This window comes from Colletotrichum fructicola (assembly GCF_000319635.2).
Source record: "Colletotrichum fructicola Nara gc5 chromosome Unknown KSG_Nara_v1_contig08, whole genome shotgun sequence".
NCBI classification, from domain to species: domain Eukaryota; kingdom Fungi; phylum Ascomycota; class Sordariomycetes; order Glomerellales; family Glomerellaceae; genus Colletotrichum; species Colletotrichum fructicola.
The window spans coordinates 2,609,922-2,633,334 of NW_027094058.1; the positions used below are offsets into that span (position 1 = coordinate 2,609,922).

Below are 23,413 nucleotides of genomic sequence, written 5' to 3' on the forward strand. Positions count from 1 at the left end.
AAGCAGACAAAGTGTCTAGTCCCGAGTCGCGTGCCTACTGGCCGGGCCATTCATTGCTCCAAGGCCACAGCAATCCGGGATTGGTAGTGCGGTCGCTACTAGTGCGTCATCTGCTCTGTAGCTTGCTAATCTCGTCGAGGAGTATTTGCAGGTCGTCATCGCTGATCTTGTCCTGGAGGGACGGGATAAGGGTCTTGGCCTCCTCGGCGGTTTCGCAGCACAGCGAGCCTGCAAGAATGGTAAGTCGGGAGGCTGTCCATGGCGCACGATGACGGGACATTTTGCGTACCTATTTGCGCCCGCTCAAATTTGGCCAGCTGCTTGTGGGCGCTCAGCAGTCGCTCAACGGCTTCCACGTTCTCCTTTTGACGGAAACGGGAAAAGGCATCGAGGTAGTTCAAAGTCTGGGTCAGCATCCTGGCAAGCGCATTAGTGATTGCATTATATCAAGGCCCAATTCGGTGTTTCGATGGACGGAAAGGCCGTGCTGAACGGCAGGCGCATTGCTCACTCGGTCTCGTTGATGTTCTTGCGATCCATCTTCCGCTTGGCAACCAGCGCATTGATGACAAGGGAAGCTTCTGACAGCGTGAGAGTGTCCACGTGTTGGAATTCGCCGAGGTTCAGAACGCTCGACGCTTCCTCGCTGCCGGGCGGCGGAGGCTTCGGGCGCGACGTGGGTGCGTGATGGGACATGTTGGGCGTATCGTGAGGATGGTGGTGTTTGGCTTAATCGTCGATCGCGACCACAGGCGGGAAGAGACGCGTATAGTGGGCAATTCTGCGGGCGGTGACGGGATAAACGTTCGAAATTAGTATGTCGTAGAATCAGAAACGTCGGCGCGGAAGCATTGGCTATAGCGTGTAGTGTGATTGCGTGAGGCTGAAGGCTTGATGAGAGTTAAGAATGACTCCACTGGCAGGTAGTCGGAGTAGTGCTCCATGTGTGTTGCTTGCTTTCGGTTTGGTCCACCGGCCTTCGGGGCTAGTGCAGCCGCGGCCGCAGGGGTGAATGCCAATTCTTGGGTGTGGCTGTAGTGGGTGGCCGCTGTGTGGCAGTAGCCACCTTAGCAGAGGCCAACTGAGGTGTCGAGTTGACCACGGGATTGGCGAAAAGTGAGATAGATCAACATCGATGAGAAGAGGCCAGATCAGAAACCTCATTTCATCAGAAGAGTCGCCAGCTGTGAGCTGATCGGACAGATAGTCATGTACGTGCCGTCCCGCGTCGTGTCCTGGAGGAGTTGACTGACCTAGACACAGGACCGTATTCGCGCTCATCGTCATCAACAAAGCAGGCGGTTTGATTTACAACCGAACCTTCCACGATGGCGGCCTCAACCAGCTAAGTACAAATGACTATCTTGTGCTTGCAGGCACCTTCCACGGGTGAGCAGGGCCAGGCAACATCCATCTACCCCAATGAAGCTGACATGGCTACAGCATCCATGCCATCACCGCCAGGCTTCACCCCCTGAAGAACCAGCAGGCAGCAGCCGCAGCTGCTACAGCAGCAGCGGGAGGAATTCCCAGCCGCCCGGAGCCGCCGTCAGGGCTCGAAGTCATGGAGACGGAGAACTTCAGGTTGCAGTGTTTCACTACCATGACGGGCACCAAGTTCCTGCTCTTCACCGACACAACGCAAACCAACATTGATGTGATATTACGAAGGATATACGATCTCTACAGCGACTATGTCATGAAGAACCCCTTCTACCAGCTGGAGATGCCTATTCGTTGCGAGATGTTTGAGCGGAAGCTCCTATCATACATTAGAGAGATCAACAATCGATAGATGGTGACTAGACAGGCGGCTTGTGTGACGAGGGTTATGAGCTTTTCGTTCTTGAACCGGGAAGGGAATTTTCATGTAATGGCGTTTGCGGAGTACCAGGACCTTCTATTGAGCAGCATATGCCTCTAGGACCAAGCCAATATTCTATTTTACACACTCATGGTGATGACGCAAACAAACCATCGATCAGGGAGGCTTCAGTTCCGATTACGAGGTATCCATCCTGTCATCGTCTTTCTTGTCGTTCTTCTTGCTCGACTCGCCTCCGTCCTTGTTGAGCAGGGGGGCATTCTCGCCTTCCTCCTTGATATCATCCAGCGATCCCTTGCCCGCCGCATCGGCCTCCTCGCGCGCCTTCTTCTCCTGTCTTGCCTTCTCGTCCTCCATACTCATACGCAGGGCGAGGGCAAGTTCCGGGTCCATAGCCGGATCGAAGTCGAACTCTCCAAAGTTTCCGCCTCCGCCGCTCTCCATACCACCGCTACCACTACCACCTGCGGCGTCACCCAGCAGGATAGGGCTAGAGATGAGCTGGTCGCTGAGCAACTTGCTGCTTGGGGGGATGACGACAAGGTGGGAACCTTCGCCACCCTTGACACTTTCGTTGAATGCTTGCAGCTTCTTCTGGGTGTCGTCATCGTCGAGGTCACCGAAGAGCACGAAATCGACCGAGATGTTGCCCTTCTTCATCTTCTTCGCCAACTGCACCAGCTTCTTCTCTTCCTCCTCGATAGGCGAGCAAACGAAGACGATTATCCGTTGCCGTTGGGACTTGTTCTGACGGTGCTTGAGGGCGAGCTGCAAGAGGCACGGAGGTTAGCGGGGAAAGGCCGGGTCAGAGCATTGAGAAGGTGAATCATTCAGATGCACTTACACCAGCGACTTGGATGCCCGTTGCGAGGTGTGATGAGCCCTTGATCTTGGTCTTGGTGCGGTGCAAGCCGTCGAGGATCTTGCCCTGGTCTGTCGTGAGAGTGACCAACACCTCGGGTCCCTTGCCCCCCATGCTCATGAGGCCGACAGAGGATTCGGGGTTGCCGTTGGTGATTGTCTGAAAAATTACATTGACGGCGTCGGCTTGGGAATCGAATCTTGTGGGCTGGTAGTCCCCGTTGCGACTGCTTTCGCTGTTGTCAACGACGACCATCACCGCTTCCAGGACCATCTTGACGGTGGTGCGAATAGCCGGCTATCAAATGAAGATGGTGTACGGAGGGATTTGAAGGATCAAGTCGTGGCGACCGACAGATTCGAGACGGTGGGAAAACTTGTGAAAAAGTGTTGTGGTGAATGTGTTGGTGAATGGTGCAGCTTCGGATGGCTGAGGGCGAGCTTGGTGTAAGGTGGGCGGGTGGGAGAGCTCCTGCGTAAGGCAGTTCAGCCTGGCGATACTGGTTGCGTCCATGTACTGGGTACCTGGAAGGTGCAGCTGGCTTGCCTTTCTTACAAGTACCTGGCTCGAAACATAGCAACACTACCGACCTAGACACCAAGCACCCAGATTGGTCGTCAGTGCTGTCAAAACCCCGTTCACCCTCATGTGCGAAAGTCCTCTTCTACAGGGGCTTTCCCATCAATACCGCTGATCCCCCCTCAAAGCCTCGCCAACACTCGCAAATTGAAATCCCAAATACGTAGTGTAAGCCTTCGTTTATGCTATAGACAAATGAGTCCTTCATACATCACCTAAAAACTTGTAGAAGTTGTTCGTCGCTGTCGGCAAGCATCGAAGGAGGGATCTACACAGGGTGACAACCACCACAACAGGCCAGAATATCCCGGCACCACTAAGGGAGTCCCGTCCGGGTACGATTATGTAAGACGCTGCCTGTTGAGTTTGTTTACTTCCCGGAGCGCTAGCCACTCACAACACGGCTTCCGCCCCCGTCATCTTTAGCTCAGCATCTCCCACGCTTTCGTCGCGACCGGGCTGTTATCTCATCGCCTACTACCATCGCGCAAAACCTTCTCGCGCACATACTACCAATATGCCTCCCGCACGATCAAAGAAGAGATCCTCAGACGATATTGATCAGTCTACTACAATGCAAAAACAGACGATACCTACCAAAACGGGCACCCCCCCTATGTTGAGCAGCAGTCCAAGCAAGAGGCAGAGGCTTGGAATCACGCTGGAACAGAAGCAGGCGATTATTGACAACTTGCAACTGGAAAGTATGTTCAAGACTCCAATGACAAGTCAATGAGCGCGTGTTTAACGGCATAAACAGTCACGGATCGCGCCAGAAGACTACGCGCACAGTACAACCAGCAGGCCCAGACTCTGCGATCACGCATTCAGATGCGTGTCAATCGCGTACCCCGATCTATGCTGAAGATGACCATGGCCGACTTGGTAGCTAGAGCCGCCGAACAGCAAAAGCGTCTTGAAGCATCTTCGCGCCCACCTCCAGTGCCAGAGAAGGACTTCCCTCCACGGTCAAGTCCCCAGAAGCTCGCACTTCCAGCGCGATCCACAAAGCGATTGAGGTTGGTTTTTCATTCTTCGGCTGTGCTGATTGATGTACGCTAAACCATGAAAACAGCGATGCCATGACAGGCGGAGATAAGGAGAATGAGCGGATCGTAAACCCCAAAAAGAAGCACCGGGCAGGCCCTTCCGCGACTGCTTTGAGCTCATCTCAGATTCTGTCGCCAACATCGTTCAATACTCGATCCCTGATCCGTGACCGACCTCTATCGTCTCCATCGAAATCTCATGTTGGCCGACCACCGTCATCTCCAGTCAAGCAGCACAATAGTGCTCGTTCAGCACTGTCTAACATGGTAGAAAAGGCAAAAAAGACCAGCCGCCCAGCCGCCCAGCGGGCGTTGGCATCCTCTACGAACAGCTCGAACGCATCGGCCCCTGTAAACGCGTCAGCTCCTGCGACTACACGAACCAAGCGGGCCAACACGACAACAGCGGCCAAAGCACCATCTCGACCGGCGACGCGGACAGGCAAGCGAGTGAGCGACTCCAGCGAGGGTAGCACGGGAACTGTTGTCAAAAAGACGGCAGCTGCGGCGCCCACCACTACGAAACGGACGGTCATGGGTGCAATCAGGAAGGGTGTTGGCGCCGCGACGACCAGAAAACCAGCAGCTCCAAAGTCAGCACCAGCGTCCACAGCAGGGTCAACCAGGGTGTTGCGGAAGAGAGCATAGATGTCCACCCCCTAGATGATGGTTCGTCGGGTACCTTTATTGTTTTACTCTGGCGTTGAAGATGTCTTCATGGCGTACCTGGCAGGAACAAAGGGCGTTGAGCTTGAGGGGGTTGCGTGGGAATAACGACTGTGAGAAATGACACTCAGGAATAGTCAATGGACATTGTACGCCCTCCGATGGTACGACCCATTACGAGCTCGACTTCTTCTTCTTATCCTCCACCAGTTCAATGTTGTCCTCGGGTATCTCCTTGTACTTCTCCAGCAAAAACTCCTCAATCTCGTCGCTGACGTCGCCCTGCACGACAATCTCCTCGCTACCGCTCGGGGTTTTGGTTACGGAAGAGCCGGTAGCAAACTTCTTCCCAAACTCCTTGGCGACCTTTTTGTTCTCTAGTCCAAAATGTTCCAAGCCAGACACGGACGTGACGAACTTTCTCTTGTTGCGTTCAATTCTCTTGATCGTGACCGTACTCTTGGCGAGCTTATCGGCTTGCTTCGCCTCGGCGGCCTCGGCCTTGGCAGTTTTCTTTTGGGCATCTTTAGCAGCTCGCTTCTGGGCGTCTACAGATAGGGATGCTGTTGCTGCCTCGAGGGCCTCTGTAATAATTCGTCGTAAGTATCGAACTATGTCGCTAGACTGGTGGTGTGGTATTTGTACCTGCAGACCAGATTCTCTGATACAGCTCGGGTTGGTTCTTTTGGAGCCACTCCTGGCACTTCTTCACGGTGCCTCCATATTCGCAGTACTATATTAGTCAATTGGGATGAGTATGTCGGACGCCCTAAGGGTTGCCATCGTTCTGAAGCGTACCTCTGGGGGGAGAGTGCAAACTAGACGTGGGGTAAAGCAGGTCAGAATTCGCGCCTCGAGTGACATTACAATGCGCCTGTTACTTACCGCCGCAGTAGATTACGTGGCGACCTTGAGGCTCGCCTGAGGTCTCTGACTTGTCATTGTCGGCCATAACGCAAGAAAGGGCCGAAGCAGAGCAGGAAACGGAGATGTAGAGAAAGAAAGTGCTCGCGAAGTGAAGCACGGGGTCGAGGACGGAAGTAGACGCGTGCCTCTCAAGTCTCTTCCAAGGACGGCCGACTGCGGGGTTGATCGATGGCGGGGCATGCATGAACTGCCATAGCAGACCACCTTACGTTGATTACCTAAGTGACGTGGCTTGAACTCCAGCCACAGACCACGCCGAGTGGAGAAACCATCGCAACCGCCAAAGTAAACCTCTACGCTCTGATGCGCCTCGGTTGCGTCGAGCCGGACGCTCGATCTCAGGCCGCCGTCTTTTAATTCCTCATACCACCAGGCCAACGTCGTAGCTGAGCACGCTATGGCGAATGTATCACGCAACATTAACATCAAAAAGACGTGTATGCTGCTGCCGACGCGAAAATCGAATACAGAAGTCAGGACCGAAAGTTCATCAAATTCTTGCATAACCAGTCTCAACGAAATCCATGCGCCAGTCAATAGTTTGTTCTCCGCAAGGCCAGCTTAGAGGCCCTTCAATTCATGGCTCGCGGTTGGCCGAGTGGCCTGCCTCCAATCCCCGTCGCATCTAAGCGCCGGGTTGATATACAGCATCGTCATTGGCCGGTGACTCGACAGTCGTGCATCTCCAGTAAGGATGGCTCCCACCTCCCGCCTCTTGAATTCGCGCGCGCCAGCCAGTTGCTGCTCACCCATACCATGGTCGGCCTCTGTGATCCAAAATTAGACACGTCTTCGAGCCTACTGATTGGGTCGAAACATTGCTCGTGGCCCGATGCAGTAGCCCTTTCGGATGGAGATGGGCTCTCTCGTCTTCCCATCACCGCCTTCTCGCCCTCTCATGCGCCGGCAACACGTCCATTTCGGGTCACTGCAGCCTCTTCTAGCAGGCGTGCTGCATGTGATGCTACGCAGTAAACGCATTGCTTCGAAAATGCTGCGCTGTCCCTCCGTCGTGGTCGCATTTGGCCATGCCACTGCCCCATCATGGGCGTGTGCGTGGAAGCCAAGGCAGCGTGCTTCGCAGCCTACTCGTGCGGACACCATCTTAATTAGCCGCCTCCAGCAGTGAAGAACAAGGTCTCTCACGAGACTATATCACTCGGCGATGGCCAACCGTCGGGCCTCCTATCCTTTCCTCCCCTTCTCTCATTACTTTCACCACCGCCCCATTGTTGTCACAAACTTGAGAGCTTCATTGACTGAAGCGGCCTGTCGTTATTCTCGTTTTTCTCTCTTCATTTCCAAAGCGGCGCAGGTCGTCAACCGATTGTCTGGTATTACCGAACGTCGCATTTTGCCTATATTTATACCGTTACAGTACATCGACCCGCAAGTCTATATCAGGATATCTGACTGCATAAGGGAAGATGGCTGAAAGCGATCAGTTACAACCATCAACATATAGACCTCCTTCACCTTCGCAGGCTCGAATGGCAGGGAGGTCGCTTAATACTATAATGGAGGAGGAGACCGAGGAGACTGAGGTTCGTCAGTATGCCACCGACAACAGGGGACTTCGAGATCCGGCCTCAAAGCTCAATATTGAAGCCTGGCTGTCACCGCTGAGTGATCACTTTCCCACTCCACGGGGCTTCCACTTTCTCTCTGCACCCATCTTGCCGTCCTCGCCGTCAACGACCTCAAACGACGAGGGAAGCTCTCCATCTACAAACTCGAACCCCTGGAACAACCGAGCAAGCGTCATGACGGACGTCACAGAGTTCGACGATCTATATGATGTCAGTGATGAAGATGTGCAACCCGCGCTTCGAAGAATGCCCTCGCGTAAGTCGTCAATTAGGAGACGCAATTCGATCCGCAACGAGGTCCCGAAGCAGTCCGCAAGCGGGGTTCGCAGGGCTTTACCTCCTCTCGTCATTCCTGCCGGTCGAAATGCATCCAGCGAAGATTGGTCTGCGGGCCTCAAGAAAGCTCTCGCATCCCCAGTGCCGCCCACGCCGCCGACCCGAGTCGAGATGTCTCCTGCCGTGATGTCTTTCATGCAGGCTCAGCAGTCGCAAGAGGTCCCCACCATCTCTGCACCGCCGTCACTAGATGGAAGTCTGAGCTCTGAACAACTAGCACACATGTCGGCGCCTCCGACTCCTATCATCGGCAGTGAAGGTGGAGACAAGAATGAGGAAGATTGGTCTGGTGTTCGACTTCAACCTGGAGCCCTGGCGACACTACATGCCCTTTCTGGGGATAACGATAGCTTGCATGAGCACGAGGGTGAGCACACCGAACAAGTGATTGAACTCCCACAAGAACCAGTATCCGAAATGCGCCAACAGCCTCTGAGAATCGTTACGAATCTTCGCCCGCGGCCACAACGCGTGGCTGCGCTCTCACCCAGCACCCATCGCCGGTCTCTCGCCGATCTCACCAAGCTCGACATTCCCTCTCCAGGGGGCTTTTTTTCCGGTCTTTCTCCACGAACCAGAACTACTTGGCACATGCCTTCCAGATCGCCCGAGGAGATGATGCCTCCCACATCCACCACGGCAGAGCAGTTCTACCGCTGCCCATGGAACATGAACGCCTCCATCCCCCCTCTGCCGATTGCACAGCCCAGGCTTATCGCCAATGAGAGCGATGAGTCTGTCGAGCAGTTCTACCGCAACTCTCTGCCCTCACCCAATCTGATCGTTGAGCAGGTTGTGGAGGTCAGGAACGAGGTCCCTGACGAAGACGACATGCCCACCGCTAAGCCAATCGTCCCGATGATCTTCTCAACTACGTCGAACACATTGGCCGAGCCAGCTTCGCCGGAGCTTGATGATGCGCCAACTGAGATTGTCACCGTCTATGACCCGGAGTACGCCCGCAAGCAGCAAGAGGTTGCTCTCTCCAATCTCGACCGGACTGAGATGTGGCTCATGGCTCAGCGCGCATACCTAAAGCCAGTCGAAGCCGAAAGCGATGGGGAAGACAACAACAAAAACCTTGATACCATACCTGAGGTTGTGGACGAAGACGCCGAGAACCTGCCAGAACCAGAAACCGTCACTGTTCCTATGAAGAAAACTGTTCGCTTTTCCGAGTTTGTGGCCAAGACCAACATCCCCTGCCGTCTGCCATCCAAGCTTCTGAGGCAGGAGTCCGCGTACTACCGTGCTTTCCAGGACTACGTCATCCGCTCCAGCAGACAAGACGTCTTCGTCCACCAACTTCCACGCTTTGAAGCACTGCAGGCTCAGCGTGTCTGCCTCCGGGAGTTTCACCGCAATCAACTTCTGGGAAAGTACCAACTCAGTGTCGTCCCCCAGTCAGCCAAGAAACGTCTCAGTGCCAACGTCGCCCGTGGCGATGACGTTCTCATTGATGACCCCGAAAAGATCAAGCGTGAAAAGGAACACGAAGCCATGTCCCAGATGGCCATCTCTGCATGGCATGTTGCCGCCATCAGAATGTTGAACGGTGGGAAGCTGATCTCAGCTCCTGTTGCTAAGCGTCTCGCTCGCGTCTCGCGTATGGCGCCTGGTCGTGATGGTGTTGCCCGCGACAGAGCTCGAGTTCTCGATCTTGGGGGACAGTCTACGTGTGACTGGGCATGGCACTGCGCGCTGCAATATCCCAACACCAAAATTTACACTGTCACAACCAAGACAATCCGCCAGCTGTCCAACTCCAACGTCCGAGGCCCCCCCAATCACCGCCAAGTGGCCGTCGAGAGGCTTACTCGCCTCCCCTTCAAAGACGACCAATTCGACCTCATCTCGGCGCGTGAGTTGCACAGCATCCTCAAGTTCGTTGGCGAGAATGGTGAAGACGAATGGGAGACGTGCCTGAAGGAGTGCCTGCGTGTCCTCAAGCCAGGTGGCTATCTTGAGTTTTCTGTCCTCGACTCGGACATTATGAATGCCGGCCCTCTAGGCTTGGCTAAGAGCGTCGAGTTTGGCTTCGACCTCAAAACGTTGGGCTACGATCCCAACCCTACCAGAATGTTTCTCGGGCGGCTCTCACGCGCAGGCTTCGACGAGGTCCGCCGGGCGTGGATGTGCCTGCCCGTAGGCGCGCGTCGCCCTTCACAGCAGCAGGGAAAGCCCCTTCCTTCGCTGCCCGCCCGGGTTAGCCCGACGGGCCAGGAGGTGCGGACGGTGACGATGGAAGCCATGGTTACAGGCAGCACCGACGGAATTGCCAACGTGACGGGCATTGTTGGCGGTTGGAGCTGGGAGCGCTGGCTGCTACGCTGCGAGATGGAAAAGGTCAGCGGTGAGCTGCGGCTTGCCGATATGGTGACGGAGGGCGCAGCCATGAGAGAGGCCGGCAAGAGTGTTGAGGGCGTCGCAGCCATTGTCGAAGAGGGCAGAAGCTGCGGTGCCGGGTGGAGGATGTTGAGCGGGTACGCGAGGAAGCCCAAATCCGGCACGGGGCTCATTTCTGTCGGCATTGCAGCATAATTGTTTGGGGCTCGGGGTCACCGCTGTCGAATCTACGCAAAGAACATGTTTGTTCTTTACCCACTCTTTTCCTTATTTCTTATGTGCAAAGGGGGCGGGGAGGACCGAAGTGGAATCAACGAGACACGAAGAGACGGATTAACGTTAGTTTGGAGATGTGCGTACATACGGATGATATAGGTGTAATGCATGAAATCATGTGCCGGGAACCGGCTGCTTTCTCAGTAAAGATGGGGTCGGCGCAAAGCCAGCGCATGCAAATGAATGATATTCAATGACACCGACTTGCACGCGCTTTCTGTATGATTTATGTGCAATTTTGAACAGGACGGCCATAACCGAATACCAATGGCTCCGAAGGTTTTTGTGTGCGCTGCGAATCACGCACTCATCGACAGACCTCTCGAGAACAGTAAATGGTTTTTCAATTCTTCAGGCCGTTTTGGCCCTTTGGTATCGTATCATTAGATGTTACGCTAAATCCAGAAGTACTGCAAAAACTAGGGGTATTTGGGAAACGACGATCCCAGCCTTTACACGACACATGAATAAAATCAACTGATCTACCCAAATCCCAACCGGCGCTATGGGTTGATATCCATCTTCTCGCCAGGAGGCGACATCGGTTTTACGTTTATGGTATCGCTATCGCCCATCCTCTCTCTGTCCTCCATGCCAGACGATGTTGAGGGAAGCAGCGACGAGTCTCGGGGTGTCTTGGCCGACGAGGGTACAATAACGTTAAGAACGCAATCATCCAAATGCTCATAAAATTCCTGGGCTGTGCCGAAGAAGCCTTGGCAGATGGAACATTGAGCGCCATCGCCGCGAACATTGCCGGATCCACTAATGATTAGTTTCCGACTGTTGGGTGGTGTCTGTTCCACGTTATGGACGGATGTCAAGTGTCGTTTGAACACGTCGGCTCGGTTGAACGCTTTTTCGTACGCAGTACCCACTCCGGGACAAAAGGGGCATATCATGGTGCCCTTATAGTGTGTTAGGGCATGCCGATTCTTGTCATACTTCCGGGCGAAGCCCTTGATATGATATTCGCAAGTCTCTATCGGACATTTCTCCGGCCGCTCCTCCTGATGAGTAAGCATATGTGCTGCTAGATCCTTGAACACTCTTCCACAATCAGGATGAGGACATCGCGTTCGATTGTCGAGAGTCCTTGTTGAAGGACTACTCAGTTGCGAGGGTACCATGGGCTCTGCCGGTGCGATCAGCATCGGGATAGACGGCGGAGCTGCTGCTATCATAGCAGGGCCAAAGTTCGGGGAGCGGATTGGCGGGGGCGGGGGCGGCGCCTGTGTAAAGTATTCCGGCGGCGGTTTGTAGTCCCCCTCTTCACCTCCACTGGACTCGTCGTTGTCTTGGATGTCGACGGATTGCCGCACTTCTCGCATCCAGTCCTTCAAAATGGTCATAGGCGGCCAGTCACCGCTGGCCTTTCCACCTCTGTGCGGATTGAAATGAGCTCTGCGAAGATGCGCTGCCGCGTTATAATAAGCCCCGTAACGCTTTTGCGTGACGCAAGCCTTACACTTCGACAAAGGAACCACTGGCTGAGGTAAAGCCGAGCTGTAACTGTCTGGCTCGGTACACACCCAGCGCTTTACCAGGGCAGCATGCTTCGCGTCGGTGTGTCTTCGTAGCTCATGCTCACCACGAAATCCCTCCGGGTATTCGTTACATTTGATGCAATAGACTCGACGCAGTGGCGGTCGTTGATATGTTGGACGTCCTCTTCCGCCTGCGACTGGTGACTCCAAGGGCCTCATGGGTCCACGAGGAAACGTTGGGCTCTCCCCAACTGTATGTCGACGGCCCAAAGGGTCCATTGCCTGTGGAGATGTCATGTAATCCAGCCCTCCTCCGGCAAATAAGTCTCTTTCCGGGAGTGGGGCCGGGTTCGGGATCCACGGGTCGCCTAGCGCTCGGGGATCGTGCATCGGTCGCCTTGGTTCGTCTCCGGGCTTGACCATTGGCGGCAGTACAAGAGAACTGGCTCTTGCAGGAATCCTTTGCCTGAGAAATCCATTAAAGACGGCCGTGCCTTCCGTATCGCCGTCTCCAAGGCGCATCAAGAAATCCGCGGAAGACGAAAATCCGTACTGCGCCCACAGATCTTTGCGTACAATCATCAACAGGGCCTCCACCACCATTCTGTCGCGCTCATCCATGCTGTAAGCTTGCTCGTCCAAAAGCATCGGCCCCGAGCCGACAAAGATGGTAACAAGAAGCTTGTAGACACTGTGCATTGCTTGTGCGCCGGTACTCCCTCTCCACGTAGTTGGCGTTTGCACTGCATGACGCCTAGGCAGAAAGGACGTCATGTCAATGAAGATCGTTCGTACAACGCTGAATATACATAGAGATATGAAAGTTGCCAGCCACGTCTTTGCGTCTTGAGGGCCTTTCCTCATCGTTACCCCTTCGAACGCTTGGAGGAACTGTGCCATACAGTTATAAAGCAAGCTATAGTGTGCGTCGTGGTCGATCTCGTCCGCAAACAAAGCTCGATGAGGCGGCCCGCCTTCTATCCGGATGGATGGTTCGGGTTGCTGGAGATCCCAGAAAATGACTTCCCGCAACAGGAGTTTTGCTCGGTACAAAACCGGGAACGCTGCCTCTTCCATCTCTCTTGTCGCTGCAATCAAGCCGCTGGTTTTAAGGAGGTGGAGAAAGTTGTACGATGTTCCACCTCCATTCCAGCTTGCCGTCAGAACGCTCAAGATCGGCGGTGGACGCTCAACTGCTTCTCGAGAGTAGTTGGAAAGGGTGGGATTTGTCAGTGATAGACTGGCAAGCTCTTCTGTCCACCAAAAGCCGTCGTCGAAGTCCAGATTTGCTTTGACGGCGTGGAGTATGTCAGGAGGTATTCGATAGCTATTTTCGAGGTGTTCGTTCATGCTCCTCCTCTGCGCAAGCGGAGATGTTATCGGAGTTTGGGTTTGCCTGGGTGACACGGGAGCTGCGGGGTGTTAAGTTCAGCTGCAGGATTTCGGCATGCAAACAACTGACCTGAAAGCATTATGTCGGAAAAGGCCTCCAATGGCCCGCGATGACAGCCAATAACTCGCCAAAACTCGCTGCTCGGACTCGTTGGTTGATCGGTACAATAGTAGCAAGGCTCACTGGAATCGCACTGTCAACCGTCAGTAAACTTACACCCGGCGTCTCCAGGGCCTCGTGTTCTTACTGGCTGTTTCGTCACCATGCAGCGCAAACAAGGCCCGGAGTCCTGGAGTAGCCTGAGCTCACCAATGGACTGCAACCGAGATTGTCCCACCCTGCTGCGCTTCAAAGGTGGGAGTAAAGGGTCGACTTCGGAATCCACAGAACCTCTTCCAGGCCCCGAGGGATCGCTGATAAGCGAGTAGGACTGTAAGGTATCGCGACGGTCTCTCGGCTGACCCGCAGTCGTCAGGGATGCTAGTTGTGCACCGCTTGAGGGATTTGGCAGTTGTAAAGGGAGTAGTTGTTTGCTAGCCTCGGGTCCCCAAGATCTCGTCGTCGAGTATTCGGGAAAAGGAATGGGCGGGGTGTTGCCAACAGACATGCCTGAGTCCCTGTGGACATGAATGCTGTGCTCTCGCGCGTGGGCATCTCGATCCTCTTTGTTGTAGAAGCCGTATATGTAATGTATGCAGCGCTCATCCCAGCATTTGTAAGACGGAGCTCGCGACGATGGTGACAAACTATCCCTCATCCTCCAACCACGAACGACTGGGTCATAATTCGCCAGATTGCGATCGAACCAGGCCGCATAGCCTACGGGTGCCTCATCGTACAGCGACCGCCTGAGCGCCTCCATCATACTTGGGTCTGAGAGATCGTGGCCTGCGAGAAAATTAGGCATTTGACAGAAAAGGGTATTTGGGGGATGCACTCAAGCAGACACCTACCCTGCTCCAAGCAAGCAGTCTCAATGCATTCGCATCGATACTGCAAAGATCTTGCCTCTTCCAACTCGGAGACGACTGGTATACTGCTCGAAATTTCTAATGAAATTTGTTTAATATTTGGTCCATTCAGGTCCATAAAGGCTTGGGGGATGGAACTTACGGTGATGATCGGAGTATGTCTGCAACACGCGTAGCTTATGGCGGAGCATATCAAGCTCCAGCTTGACATTTGGGCCATACTTGGCGGGCAACAAGGCGGCAAGTCTTGCTTGAATCTCTGCTTGCTGATCAAGAAGCTGCCGGATGGCAGTATCGACGGCCGGGTCGGGGAGATTGTGAGGATCGGCCGCCATTCCTCCCGGGCCTCGAAGGCGTCCTCCTCCAGCCGACGACGAAGACACTACGTAAGTGCTCGATGTCAAGGCAGGACAGGGCTGACTGGCAGTTAGAATTTACGGCAGTGCAAGAAACTCTCAGCCTCGCTGGCGTCGGAAGAAATGGCTGGATTACACGTCGCCGCGCTTTGCGTGATTGCATCAACTGGCAGCTTTGGACACAGATTTCATGGTCTCGCTTCAGCCGTTGCTGGGTGTGCAGGCACTGCGAACAGGATTTGCGTCCTAAGTCGGGGATGCTTGCGGCTGCGAGCTGGTCGAAGGTCGTGGTGTCTTTGCTGCTGTAGCTGTGGCTGTTGGTGTTGCTGCTGCTGTTGTTGACTTTGCACGAGGTCAAAATAGCCAGAACAGCAGATGGTCGGGTTCATGGCTTGTCCCTAAAGCCCACCACGCCCGCGGCTCGAAATTCTCGCTTGCTTGTTCCCAGTGCGCGCAGATCCCTTTCTCGGGCAGATGAATGATTTGCCTTTTGGGTCTGTCCAGTCCAAAATTTGCCTCCCTCTCGCCGGGGGTTCTTGCTCAGGGTTAAGGGAAGTGAGGTGAAGTGTGTAGGTATGGATGCTGAAGGGGTCGAAAACGAAACCACAGAGCAATAATACCGGCGCTTGCTGGGTAGGGCAAGGGGGTCGGAACCGAATCGGACCAGGCCCGGTTTCCAGGTCCCCTAGTTCCCGGTGTTCAATCGTCAGTTGAGAAAGTGCGTCGGCGTTGGCGAGTGAGGTAGGGTAAGGTAAGGCAAGGCAAGGTATGAATGATATGCGGTCTCCGGTCTTGTTTCCGATCCAAGCTTTGTCCTCCACAGTGCTCTCTGTTATCGGGACGCTTTCTATCACCAAGACGAAGATTGGATGCAGCACAGTCAAGTCATGACAGGAAGAGAGGAAGAAGAAATTTTGTGAAATTAAATAAGACCCGAAATTCGCTCCAGCGATGTGGTGGTTCGCCGTGGTTGCATTGAATAGCAGGACCGCACCGCACCCGATGAACATTCTGCTGGGCTCCTCCCTCATTGGGGTGATAGCTCTTTTATTAATAATGGGCAGGGTTGATTTGGGGAAGTGGGGCGCGTGGCTAACGGCGATGATTAGATAGACGACAGCGAGCTTCGTACTTGCTAGTGGACAATGGCGATGGCCTGTTGGTAAAGTCGTAGGCAGCATGTAGCAAGTAACATGGCAAGGCATTGCATGGCATGGCATGGCATGCAGTGGGTGGAATGTGTGGAAGGGGGACGGACGGGGACTGGGACTGGGACTGGGATTAGGATTGGGACGTGGATTGAGGCCGGGATGAAGGTTGAGGGGGACGGGATGGTGGAAAGACAAGGTCCCCTACTAAACAGCTTGAGCCTGAGCCTGAGCCTAAGCCTGAGCTGCTGAGGCGGATGGGAAGGTACTATGTAAGGTAGATACGTAGGTAAGGAAGGGAGGGCATGGATGGATGAGGTTCCTGGAGCGGCGACAGGTCCGGCCAGGATCTGGGCAGGTGCAGAGAGGACGCAGACCAGACGGGCTGCGAGGGAGGAGGGAGGGAAGGTCCGGACGGACACAATACGTAGGCACCTACATACCTGACCTCCAGGCGCCATGCCTCTGTTCCTTCCAGTCAGTCAGTACGGATACCTTACTGCGTAATAAAGTGGCTCTGTCCGTTCTCACTTCCGTGTAAGTAACTTCAGAACCTACTTACGCAATACGAATACACCCGCTAAGGTCCATACTTATACCTTAGGTATGCAAGAAAAGGGTACTAGGTTCATCTGTTTTAGGGAACGCTGGCCCCATGTTTTTTTTTTTTTTTTTTCCCCTTGGTCTTGTCATTCTGCCCTCCGGACCTGTCTGCTTTCTACCAGTAATCGGCCGTTGCTTCACGGCCTTAGCTCCGTTGAGGGTCTCGCAATATCGCGCGCCTTGTTCGCGACCTGCGTCTTCCGTCATGGTTCATCCCCACAGAGCGGGCTATATAATTCGCACAGTGTCTTGGCTGCAAGTCTGCTCTTTGCCGGTTGGTCGGTGTGTTGGTCTGTCCAACCAAGCTACTCCCACCCATGGCAACTACGAATACCACGGTACTTCGCCTCAACCTAGCTGAGCCAAGGTGCAGGCAAAGCAGGCACGCAGGTAGCTAAGCTGCGTATACTAACCAAAAAGAAGCCAGACATGCCTGCAGCCGTTGCTTCTCTTCTTTCGCTTTTGACCTTCCATCTTCATCCCCAAATGCAAATACATAAGCATTACCGGCTCACGATTGTTTTATTTTGCCACGGGAAACCCTTGAGCATGCACCTCTCCCGCGAGCCACTGGCGCAAGCAAGCAACCCCATTTCGATATTCCCGGCAAGAGGGGCTCATCGGTCCCAAGTTTGAGGTGCGGTGCTGGTTGGCAACTGGGTTCGAATACCGGGGCCGTTGCGGATGTAACTGTCGACAGAGGCCAGTGTTGGTAAGTTTGCCGCTTCAAATGCCTGCCGGCATCGTTACCGTTACCTTCTCGAGCAGCCAGGGCATGGAGCTGATGAACCACTCAACTTCTCTCGATTCTAGTGACCGCCCCTCAATCCTCTGTCCGTCTCTCTTTCTACATGCAGAGTACATTCAATCCCTCAAATCCTCTCAAACATTTGCGGCGTCCTGTGGGGAGCTCGGCCGCCATCCGACCGACGTTTATCCAATGTTCTCCATGTACAGTCGTCGTACTCCGTGTCTGCGCGTCCGATCCTCGCCCGCAGACAAATCATTCAACCGGGCCTAAGGCTTGCCTCGCCTCGCCTCGCATCGTTCTGCGTCGCCGTCTGTTTCTTGGCCCAGCCTCTCAGTCGGCTCGTCTCTTGTTTTCCTCCACTCGCTGTATCCAGAGTCTTTTTCACCCCTCTCACATACGACGATCTCGGTCTCCAGCCTACTACAAAACTTGCCTGAGCCGGCCCATGATGAGTGTCTGTCGGCTTATGACGCGACTGACGAGCTGTCTTCGAGGCGACGCGAGCCGCCAGGCTCTTGGAACTCGGACAACACGCAGGCCCTGTACGCCTTCCGCCTCTTATCAGCTACCCCCATGCCCTCTCGCTTCGGCCCTACCTCGCCCGTCATATTACCACAGGCCCCCATTTTTGGACCGTACCACCCTCCAACAGTCAACTCGCACAGGTCATGCATGGTCCACAGGGCAGGTATCCTTACTGTACGCGGTATTCTCACACACGCCTCCAGACCCTGTCATCTGGCATCCCACACCCCCGGCTCATCCCAGCTTCTCCCCTACCTCGTTACATTAGCCACTTGCTTGGCTGGTTAGGATGTTACTTGGTAGCTCTTCTCATAACTCTCTGTACCCTCCGTGCAATTCCTACGCCTCAAGTCCAACGGCTGTTTGTTCCAATGATGGCTACGGCGGTACTACATCAACGAGTTCTCAAGCCACCGTGGACTGCGGGGGTTCGAGGCGAGTTGAAGGGAAGCAATGACCGTTGGATTTTGAAAAGGAGGGTGGTCAGCGGCCGCAGACGCACTCAATCGTCGTTGGCAACTACCAAGCCTAACTTCCAGCCCTTCAGCGCGCGCCCTCTCAGCTACTCCCCTCGTCCTTCATCGGTAGGGACTCCTGGCCGGCTCGAGTTTTTACCGCTGTATTTCCCGTCCCGAGAAGTGGAGGCACTGGGAGGAGCAAGCAGAGAAATTCGTTTTTGGACGACTGAGCACCGTAGAAAAAACAAACCAGAGCACTCGAATCCCCCGTCTGACAATGTTCATGGGGTCCATGAGCCTGGGCGAGGGCGCTGGCTTGGCGTCTACGTGGGGCCGCCTGCGCAGTCTTCCGACCGCCGGCCGCTGAGATGCTGCTCAGGCCAGACTAGGCTCGACCGGAAAACACCAGACGAGGTCAGGTCAAATGGACGCCTGGCCTCAATATCTGTTCGCTGTGCTTCGTCTCGAGCCAGTCCGTCTGCTCGTTGGTCGACTGCTGACGTCTGTCACTTGCAGTGGCAGCATACCAGCAAACACACGGCATGCCGCCCCTCCTCTTCGTGTGAGGCTTCAGCTAGATAATTGTCATATACATGGGAATCTCCTCCTGACTTGCCTGCACAAGAACGGCATTTATATACAGCTTTGCCCATCCGTGGACCGGCAGCCTTGGCTTTGTTCCCCCAATGCGCATGCTTGCGCTACTTGGGCCTTGCATGCTTGGTTTTCACTCGGGCTGGAACGGTTCTCGAAGCATCACGCAACTACAGGGGAATCCTTCCATGTACACTGGATGGCGACATTCTGCCTTGCTCGTCCGCTCACTTTTCCACTGCGTACCTCAGCAATAGCTCTCCGCCACTGCAGAGAGCGAGATTCATACGCAGTATCCCATCTCCCTCCGAACCACTGTGCCTTGCTGTGTGGCGTGCTGCCGCAACCAGACCCCGTACCTAGATAGCACCGGAATAACCACACCCTCCTTACAAATTCACACCCATGTCCACATAAGCCCACGCCCACACGGACCAATGCTCCACGTGGGCCACAGAGTCCGTGGTTCGATGCTGGGGGCCAGTCCCGGCAGAAACAAGCATGTGCCGAGTCACCGTTACAACCTGCAGATAGCTGTGCAGGCGAGGTTGAGGGGGAGCCACAGCTACAGCTACCCAGCTGATTGAAGGGTGCTTAAAGCAGCGAGACGCGCGCGATGCCTACATCACTGTCACACGGCGAATGGGGTCGGGCAGTGGCCAAAGATCGAGGTGGGAGCGGCGGTTGGCCAATGCTGTATGGGCTCTTCCTATCCCTCCCCCTCCATGGACCATCACACCTTCTTAGCCCTGGGATGGAAGTCAAATAGTCATCGGCCTTCGAGACGGACGGAAGATAGGACAGGCGGCATTAGCACTTCGAATTCCATCTACAGCATGGTTGTGATTACGGTTCCTCCGCACTGCAGACCCCGGCTCGCGTTCGTGCGTCTCGGGTCATCTAACACCATCAAGACAGCCGAAAACTTTCATCCAGAATATGAGTACCTGAGGCGATCTCCCAGATGTTGGCCACGGCAGAGACGAGAGGGGAATGCTACCCATGTTGTGAGGGGTTCCAAGTCGCGCAGTGAAGGCTGCGAGCGACTATGGACACGGAGAGTTCGAAAATACTCAAATGTTCGCGGCATGAACTGCATCTACATCATGGATGTACCATGAAAGATTGGTACGCGTGCCCGTTGCTCGTTCGCCGCGCTGCATGAGCGGTGCGTCTGGCCAGAAAGTCAAGACGCTCCCAACAGCAGCGGAGTCGAAGTTGCGTGTTCAAAGTAACGAAATCGACAGCACATGCACGCAGATGGATGGAAGGAAGGAAGAACACCAAACCAAGAGCGCCTCGCCCATCCGTCCATCACTACCCATGCCATACTTCATGACGGGACTTCTCCTAGCCGCTCGAATCCCAGTCGATGGTATTTGAGTCTTCTCCCTGCAGCAACCACGTACTTGAGCACCTGTCCTGTCAGCCGGATTTTATACCGCCCAGATACAGAGTACCCGGTTCTGGGTTCATAGCAAGCACACCTTGAATCGACATCCCCCCCTGCCGCAATTGAATTACCCTCAGACCAATTCATGGCTTCGGTTCGGTTCGGTGGGGAGGAGTTCATCCTCCTCGCGAGTCCCATTCGTCCTTGGCCCAGTGGCCAGAATCCTGATCCTTGGATTTGGTACAGAGTAAGAGCATGTTAAACCAAAGCAAAATTACTCAATCAAGCCTTCTCCGTGCAAGATTTATTCATCTCCCCATGCATAGCAGTAGTACTTGAGCCGGCGACAGTCGTTCTCCGACGCCCGACGTGATCAAGTCAGGCCGACTTCGCCAACCTCAGATCCTCCTCCTCCTCCTCCTCATGAGACGGTGACAGAATTCGATTTCAGAGCTGTCCATCGGCCCGCTGTTTCGATATGCTCGTACCACGCGCGTCAGGAGCAGCACGGTTGGCCAAGCGGCTCATGCCTCCGAAACGAAACCTCTGCTTTGGATGGGATGGAAAAGCCGGAACCGCTGCCCCATTCCCAGGCTTCCCGGTCCATCTCTTCCTCGTTCAATCTCATCTTGCTTGTTAGTATTTTACCTCCTCGGCCTCCTATCCTCCTCCCACGACACGACTCGACTCGACCCGATTCGACTGGCTAACCGTCTGCTGCCTCTCGTGTGTACTTGTCATCTACCTTTCCACTCGGCTATCGTCGCCAGCGTATCTCGATGGGGAAGTGTGGCCTATGTCAGACCAAGTCTGCCTACGTGTCTGTTATGATTGATGCTGCTATATCAAAAGCCATTACACTCAGCTTTGAGCAAAACTACCTTTGTCAGTGCTTTTACCTAGGTTGGGCAGTCGGGAGTATCCATTGTGACGAGGCGGCGGGTGTGGCAGCCCCCATCGTCCTTATGTTGAGAGAGACGGGGAGCGATGCGCACTTGAGTGCGGGAAGTTGTTACTCTCTTCTCCGCCGGCCAACATCAGCCTGAAAACCTTACACGCCATTCCGTCGTGGGTTATGAGGCGCAATGATGAATGACGGTAGGGGCATACAGAGTACGTGCGAAGCCCAGACCAAGATCTAATCATCTAGTGCCGTCTCCAAGGTGGTCAGTGCAGAGGCTGAAATAGGTGATGGGTGGGTTGAATTCACATGTGCCTACAATCTGCCTACGTCAAGCCCAATTATTGAATCACTTGTTGTTTCTTTGCACCGATGTGCAAGTACTTGCTATATTTTGTCTCCTGAGATGTATCGCTGCCAGTTTTCGGTTTTTGTTCCTCTCGGGCGTCCACCTTTCCCCCTCTTTTCTTACCCCCCACCCATCTGCTCAAGTCGTGCACACCTACGTAAGGTCGAGAAGCCCAAGTTCTCGCCCTTCGATACGGATGAACCCTGGACAGAGCAGCAAAATGTATGTTTTTTGGTTTGCTTCCACTCGAGATGTGGGGGGAAAAAGTACTGGGACTCGTCTGGCTCATACTCTCTTCTTCTGTCATGCTCATGTGTACTAACAATGGGAGGATAATTATTACTTAGATTCATCTAGTCCCGAAACGCCCCGGAGCTCATTCGAGGCCTTCGTCGAGCTCATGTTGAATGACGCCGGCCCATGTCGATATCATGCTTCGCTCCCGTCGATCCATTTCTGTTTCGCAGTTGAAGTTTATATACAGAAATCCTTGCCTAAAGAAACTCCGTTTTTTGGCGTTGTTCTTCGCTGATGCCCGTCATCAAAGCCTCCTCGTGACAGGAAGCCCTTCATCATTACTTACTCCATTTGTTCCCATCGTCGCTCGCGCAGAGGCTTTTCCTTGTTGGCTGCGGCTCTGCTGCCATCCCTTTCGTCCTTCCAGGCCCAATACTCTGCGAGACGTGTCTCGGCGTAAGATGCGTAGTCGAAGTCGATCTCCGAGATGACAGCTTGGATAAGCGCCCAGATGCCCCAGTAAAAGCCTGGTACGCCACGGAACAGGTCTACCTCGTCGTTGAGTTTCTTTACTTCCGTCTCCAAGTCGATGATGTTCTTGCCAGGCAAAATCTTGAAGTAGGCGCGGACATACTCATCGATGAATTCACGACGCTGGCTACGGCTAGGCAGCGCGCTGTAGTCGCAGTCAAAACCGCCCCATTCGGCGAAGTGGTTGGCGATGTCGAATGCAGCTGGCGACGGGGTTGCGTACTCGTAGTCGATGAACGTGACCGAGACTTGATCCTTAGCGCCACTCGCAGCGTAGGTCGTCGGTAACACTATGACGTTCCCGCTCAAAAGGTCGCAGTGGGCAAACACAAGCTGTGAGCCGGGACTGGTTAGCCAACAATATTCCACAGGGCGATTCAGGTGAGTATTTCTTACCCCATCGACCCCCAATCCAGGGCGCTGGCTGAATTCATTTACAAGCCATTCCAGCTCGTGCTGTAACTTGTCCTGTCTCTGTCTCTGTTCTAATGTATCCGTGGGCAAGGCCAATATCCATTTCTGCATTACGGTCCAGACATTCGGCGTTGGCTTTCCGGGCGCGGCATTCTCAATCATCTCGTCCCGGTCTAGGTGGCTGTGGTCCCCATTTCCCCTGGCGATGCCGTTCTTCGATGTCGGGTGCGTCAGGCAAGGGACAGTGGCGTGCCATTGAGCCAATCTTCTGGCGACGGCGGTGTAGATGGATGGCTTCCTGAGGTCCTCGGGGGCAGTTACGCTGCCTTTGACGAAGCGATAGAGCATGCCATTCTTGAAGCGAGCAAGCAGCTCGGGTGCCAAGCCATACTTCATGAGAAGCTCATGGTTCTGAGCCTCGCGCTCGCGATCAATGAGAACGGCGGTTCCATTGCCATAGGCTCGCAACAGTATAGCCTCCCTGTCCACCTCCTCCGTTGACCACCCTTTTCGCTTATTGATGGCTTTGAGCAAGGTGTTGGTGATGCCGTCGGTGAAGCGAACAAACTCGATCTTGTCATCGGCGGTGTCCCAGTCTGGTCGAACAGTCAGGATCAAACGAGTGGCGGATTGCTGAGAGTCTTCGCTGTCGTAGGGGAGGGGGAGGAATGGAACGTGGGCAGATGTCAACCCGTTCGGGTGGCCGTTGCTCGCACCTTGGGTCATGGCTGGACCGTCAAGGGTGTTGGTGATGGGAAGAAAGGTAAATGTCGAGAGCCCAGACAATAGCGGGAGGGCAATGGCTACAAGGTGACCGGTCTTCGAGGGTGATGGTCTACGACAGCTA

At 54.4% G+C, this 23,413-nt stretch overlaps 8 protein-coding genes across 8 annotated transcripts; 3 read left to right on the top strand and 5 right to left on the bottom strand.

Moving 5' to 3' along the window:
- Window positions 1-106: 106 nt before the first annotated feature.
- On the bottom strand, window positions 107-696 carry rpb4 (DNA-directed RNA polymerase II subunit rpb4; the record flags this gene model as incomplete). Its single annotated transcript, XM_032023363.1, has 3 exons — window positions 107-228; window positions 290-417; window positions 512-696. The coding sequence occupies 3 exons, from the start codon at window positions 694-696 to the stop codon at window positions 107-109; spliced, it is 435 nt and encodes a 144-aa protein (XP_031879866.1).
- An 18-nt stretch (window positions 697-714) lies between these two features.
- Window positions 715-1,795, top strand: trs23 (Transport protein particle subunit trs23; the record flags this gene model as incomplete). The annotated part of the gene is made up of 4 exons (XM_066152981.1): window positions 715-771; window positions 1,126-1,211; window positions 1,264-1,389; window positions 1,444-1,795. 4 exons carry the CDS (start codon window positions 715-717, stop codon window positions 1,793-1,795), a joined length of 621 nt encoding a protein of 206 aa, XP_066007661.1.
- Window positions 1,796-2,002: 207 nt separating this feature from the next.
- CGGC5_v013787 (26S proteasome non-ATPase regulatory subunit 4-like protein) lies at window positions 2,003-2,960 on the bottom strand (the record flags this gene model as incomplete). The annotated part of the gene is made up of 2 exons (XM_032023361.1): window positions 2,003-2,593; window positions 2,670-2,960. The coding sequence occupies 2 exons, from the start codon at window positions 2,958-2,960 to the stop codon at window positions 2,003-2,005; spliced, it is 882 nt and encodes a 293-aa protein (XP_031879868.1).
- Window positions 2,961-3,783: 823 nt separating this feature from the next.
- CGGC5_v013788 (uncharacterized protein) lies at window positions 3,784-4,963 on the top strand (the record flags this gene model as incomplete). Its single annotated transcript, XM_066152982.1, has 4 exons — window positions 3,784-3,970; window positions 4,027-4,285; window positions 4,342-4,516; window positions 4,592-4,963. The coding sequence occupies 4 exons, from the start codon at window positions 3,784-3,786 to the stop codon at window positions 4,961-4,963; spliced, it is 993 nt and encodes a 330-aa protein (XP_066007636.1).
- Window positions 4,964-5,155: 192 nt separating this feature from the next.
- TMA22 (Translation machinery-associated protein 22) lies at window positions 5,156-6,092 on the bottom strand (the record flags this gene model as incomplete). Its single annotated transcript, XM_032023359.1, has 4 exons — window positions 5,156-5,565; window positions 5,627-5,714; window positions 5,780-5,799; window positions 5,867-6,092. 4 exons carry the CDS (start codon window positions 6,090-6,092, stop codon window positions 5,156-5,158), a joined length of 744 nt encoding a protein of 247 aa, XP_031879869.1.
- Window positions 6,093-7,425: 1,333 nt separating this feature from the next.
- CGGC5_v013790 (uncharacterized protein) lies at window positions 7,426-10,374 on the top strand (the record flags this gene model as incomplete). The annotated part of the gene is made up of 1 exon (XM_032023358.1): window positions 7,426-10,374. One exon carries the CDS (start codon window positions 7,426-7,428, stop codon window positions 10,372-10,374), a length of 2,949 nt encoding a protein of 982 aa, XP_031879825.1.
- Window positions 10,375-10,958: 584 nt separating this feature from the next.
- Window positions 10,959-14,641, bottom strand: ACE2-0 (Metallothionein expression activator; the record flags this gene model as incomplete). Its single annotated transcript, XM_066152983.1, has 6 exons — window positions 10,959-11,872; window positions 11,924-13,354; window positions 13,405-13,528; window positions 13,583-14,223; window positions 14,289-14,384; window positions 14,449-14,641. The coding sequence occupies 6 exons, from the start codon at window positions 14,639-14,641 to the stop codon at window positions 10,959-10,961; spliced, it is 3,399 nt and encodes a 1,132-aa protein (XP_066007797.1).
- Window positions 14,642-21,878: 7,237 nt separating this feature from the next.
- etnk (putative ethanolamine kinase) lies at window positions 21,879-23,292 on the bottom strand (the record flags this gene model as incomplete). The annotated part of the gene is made up of 4 exons (XM_066152984.1): window positions 21,879-21,912; window positions 21,968-22,485; window positions 22,549-23,162; window positions 23,283-23,292. 4 exons carry the CDS (start codon window positions 23,290-23,292, stop codon window positions 21,879-21,881), a joined length of 1,176 nt encoding a protein of 391 aa, XP_066007796.1.
- Between the last annotated feature and the right edge of the window lie 121 nt (window positions 23,293-23,413).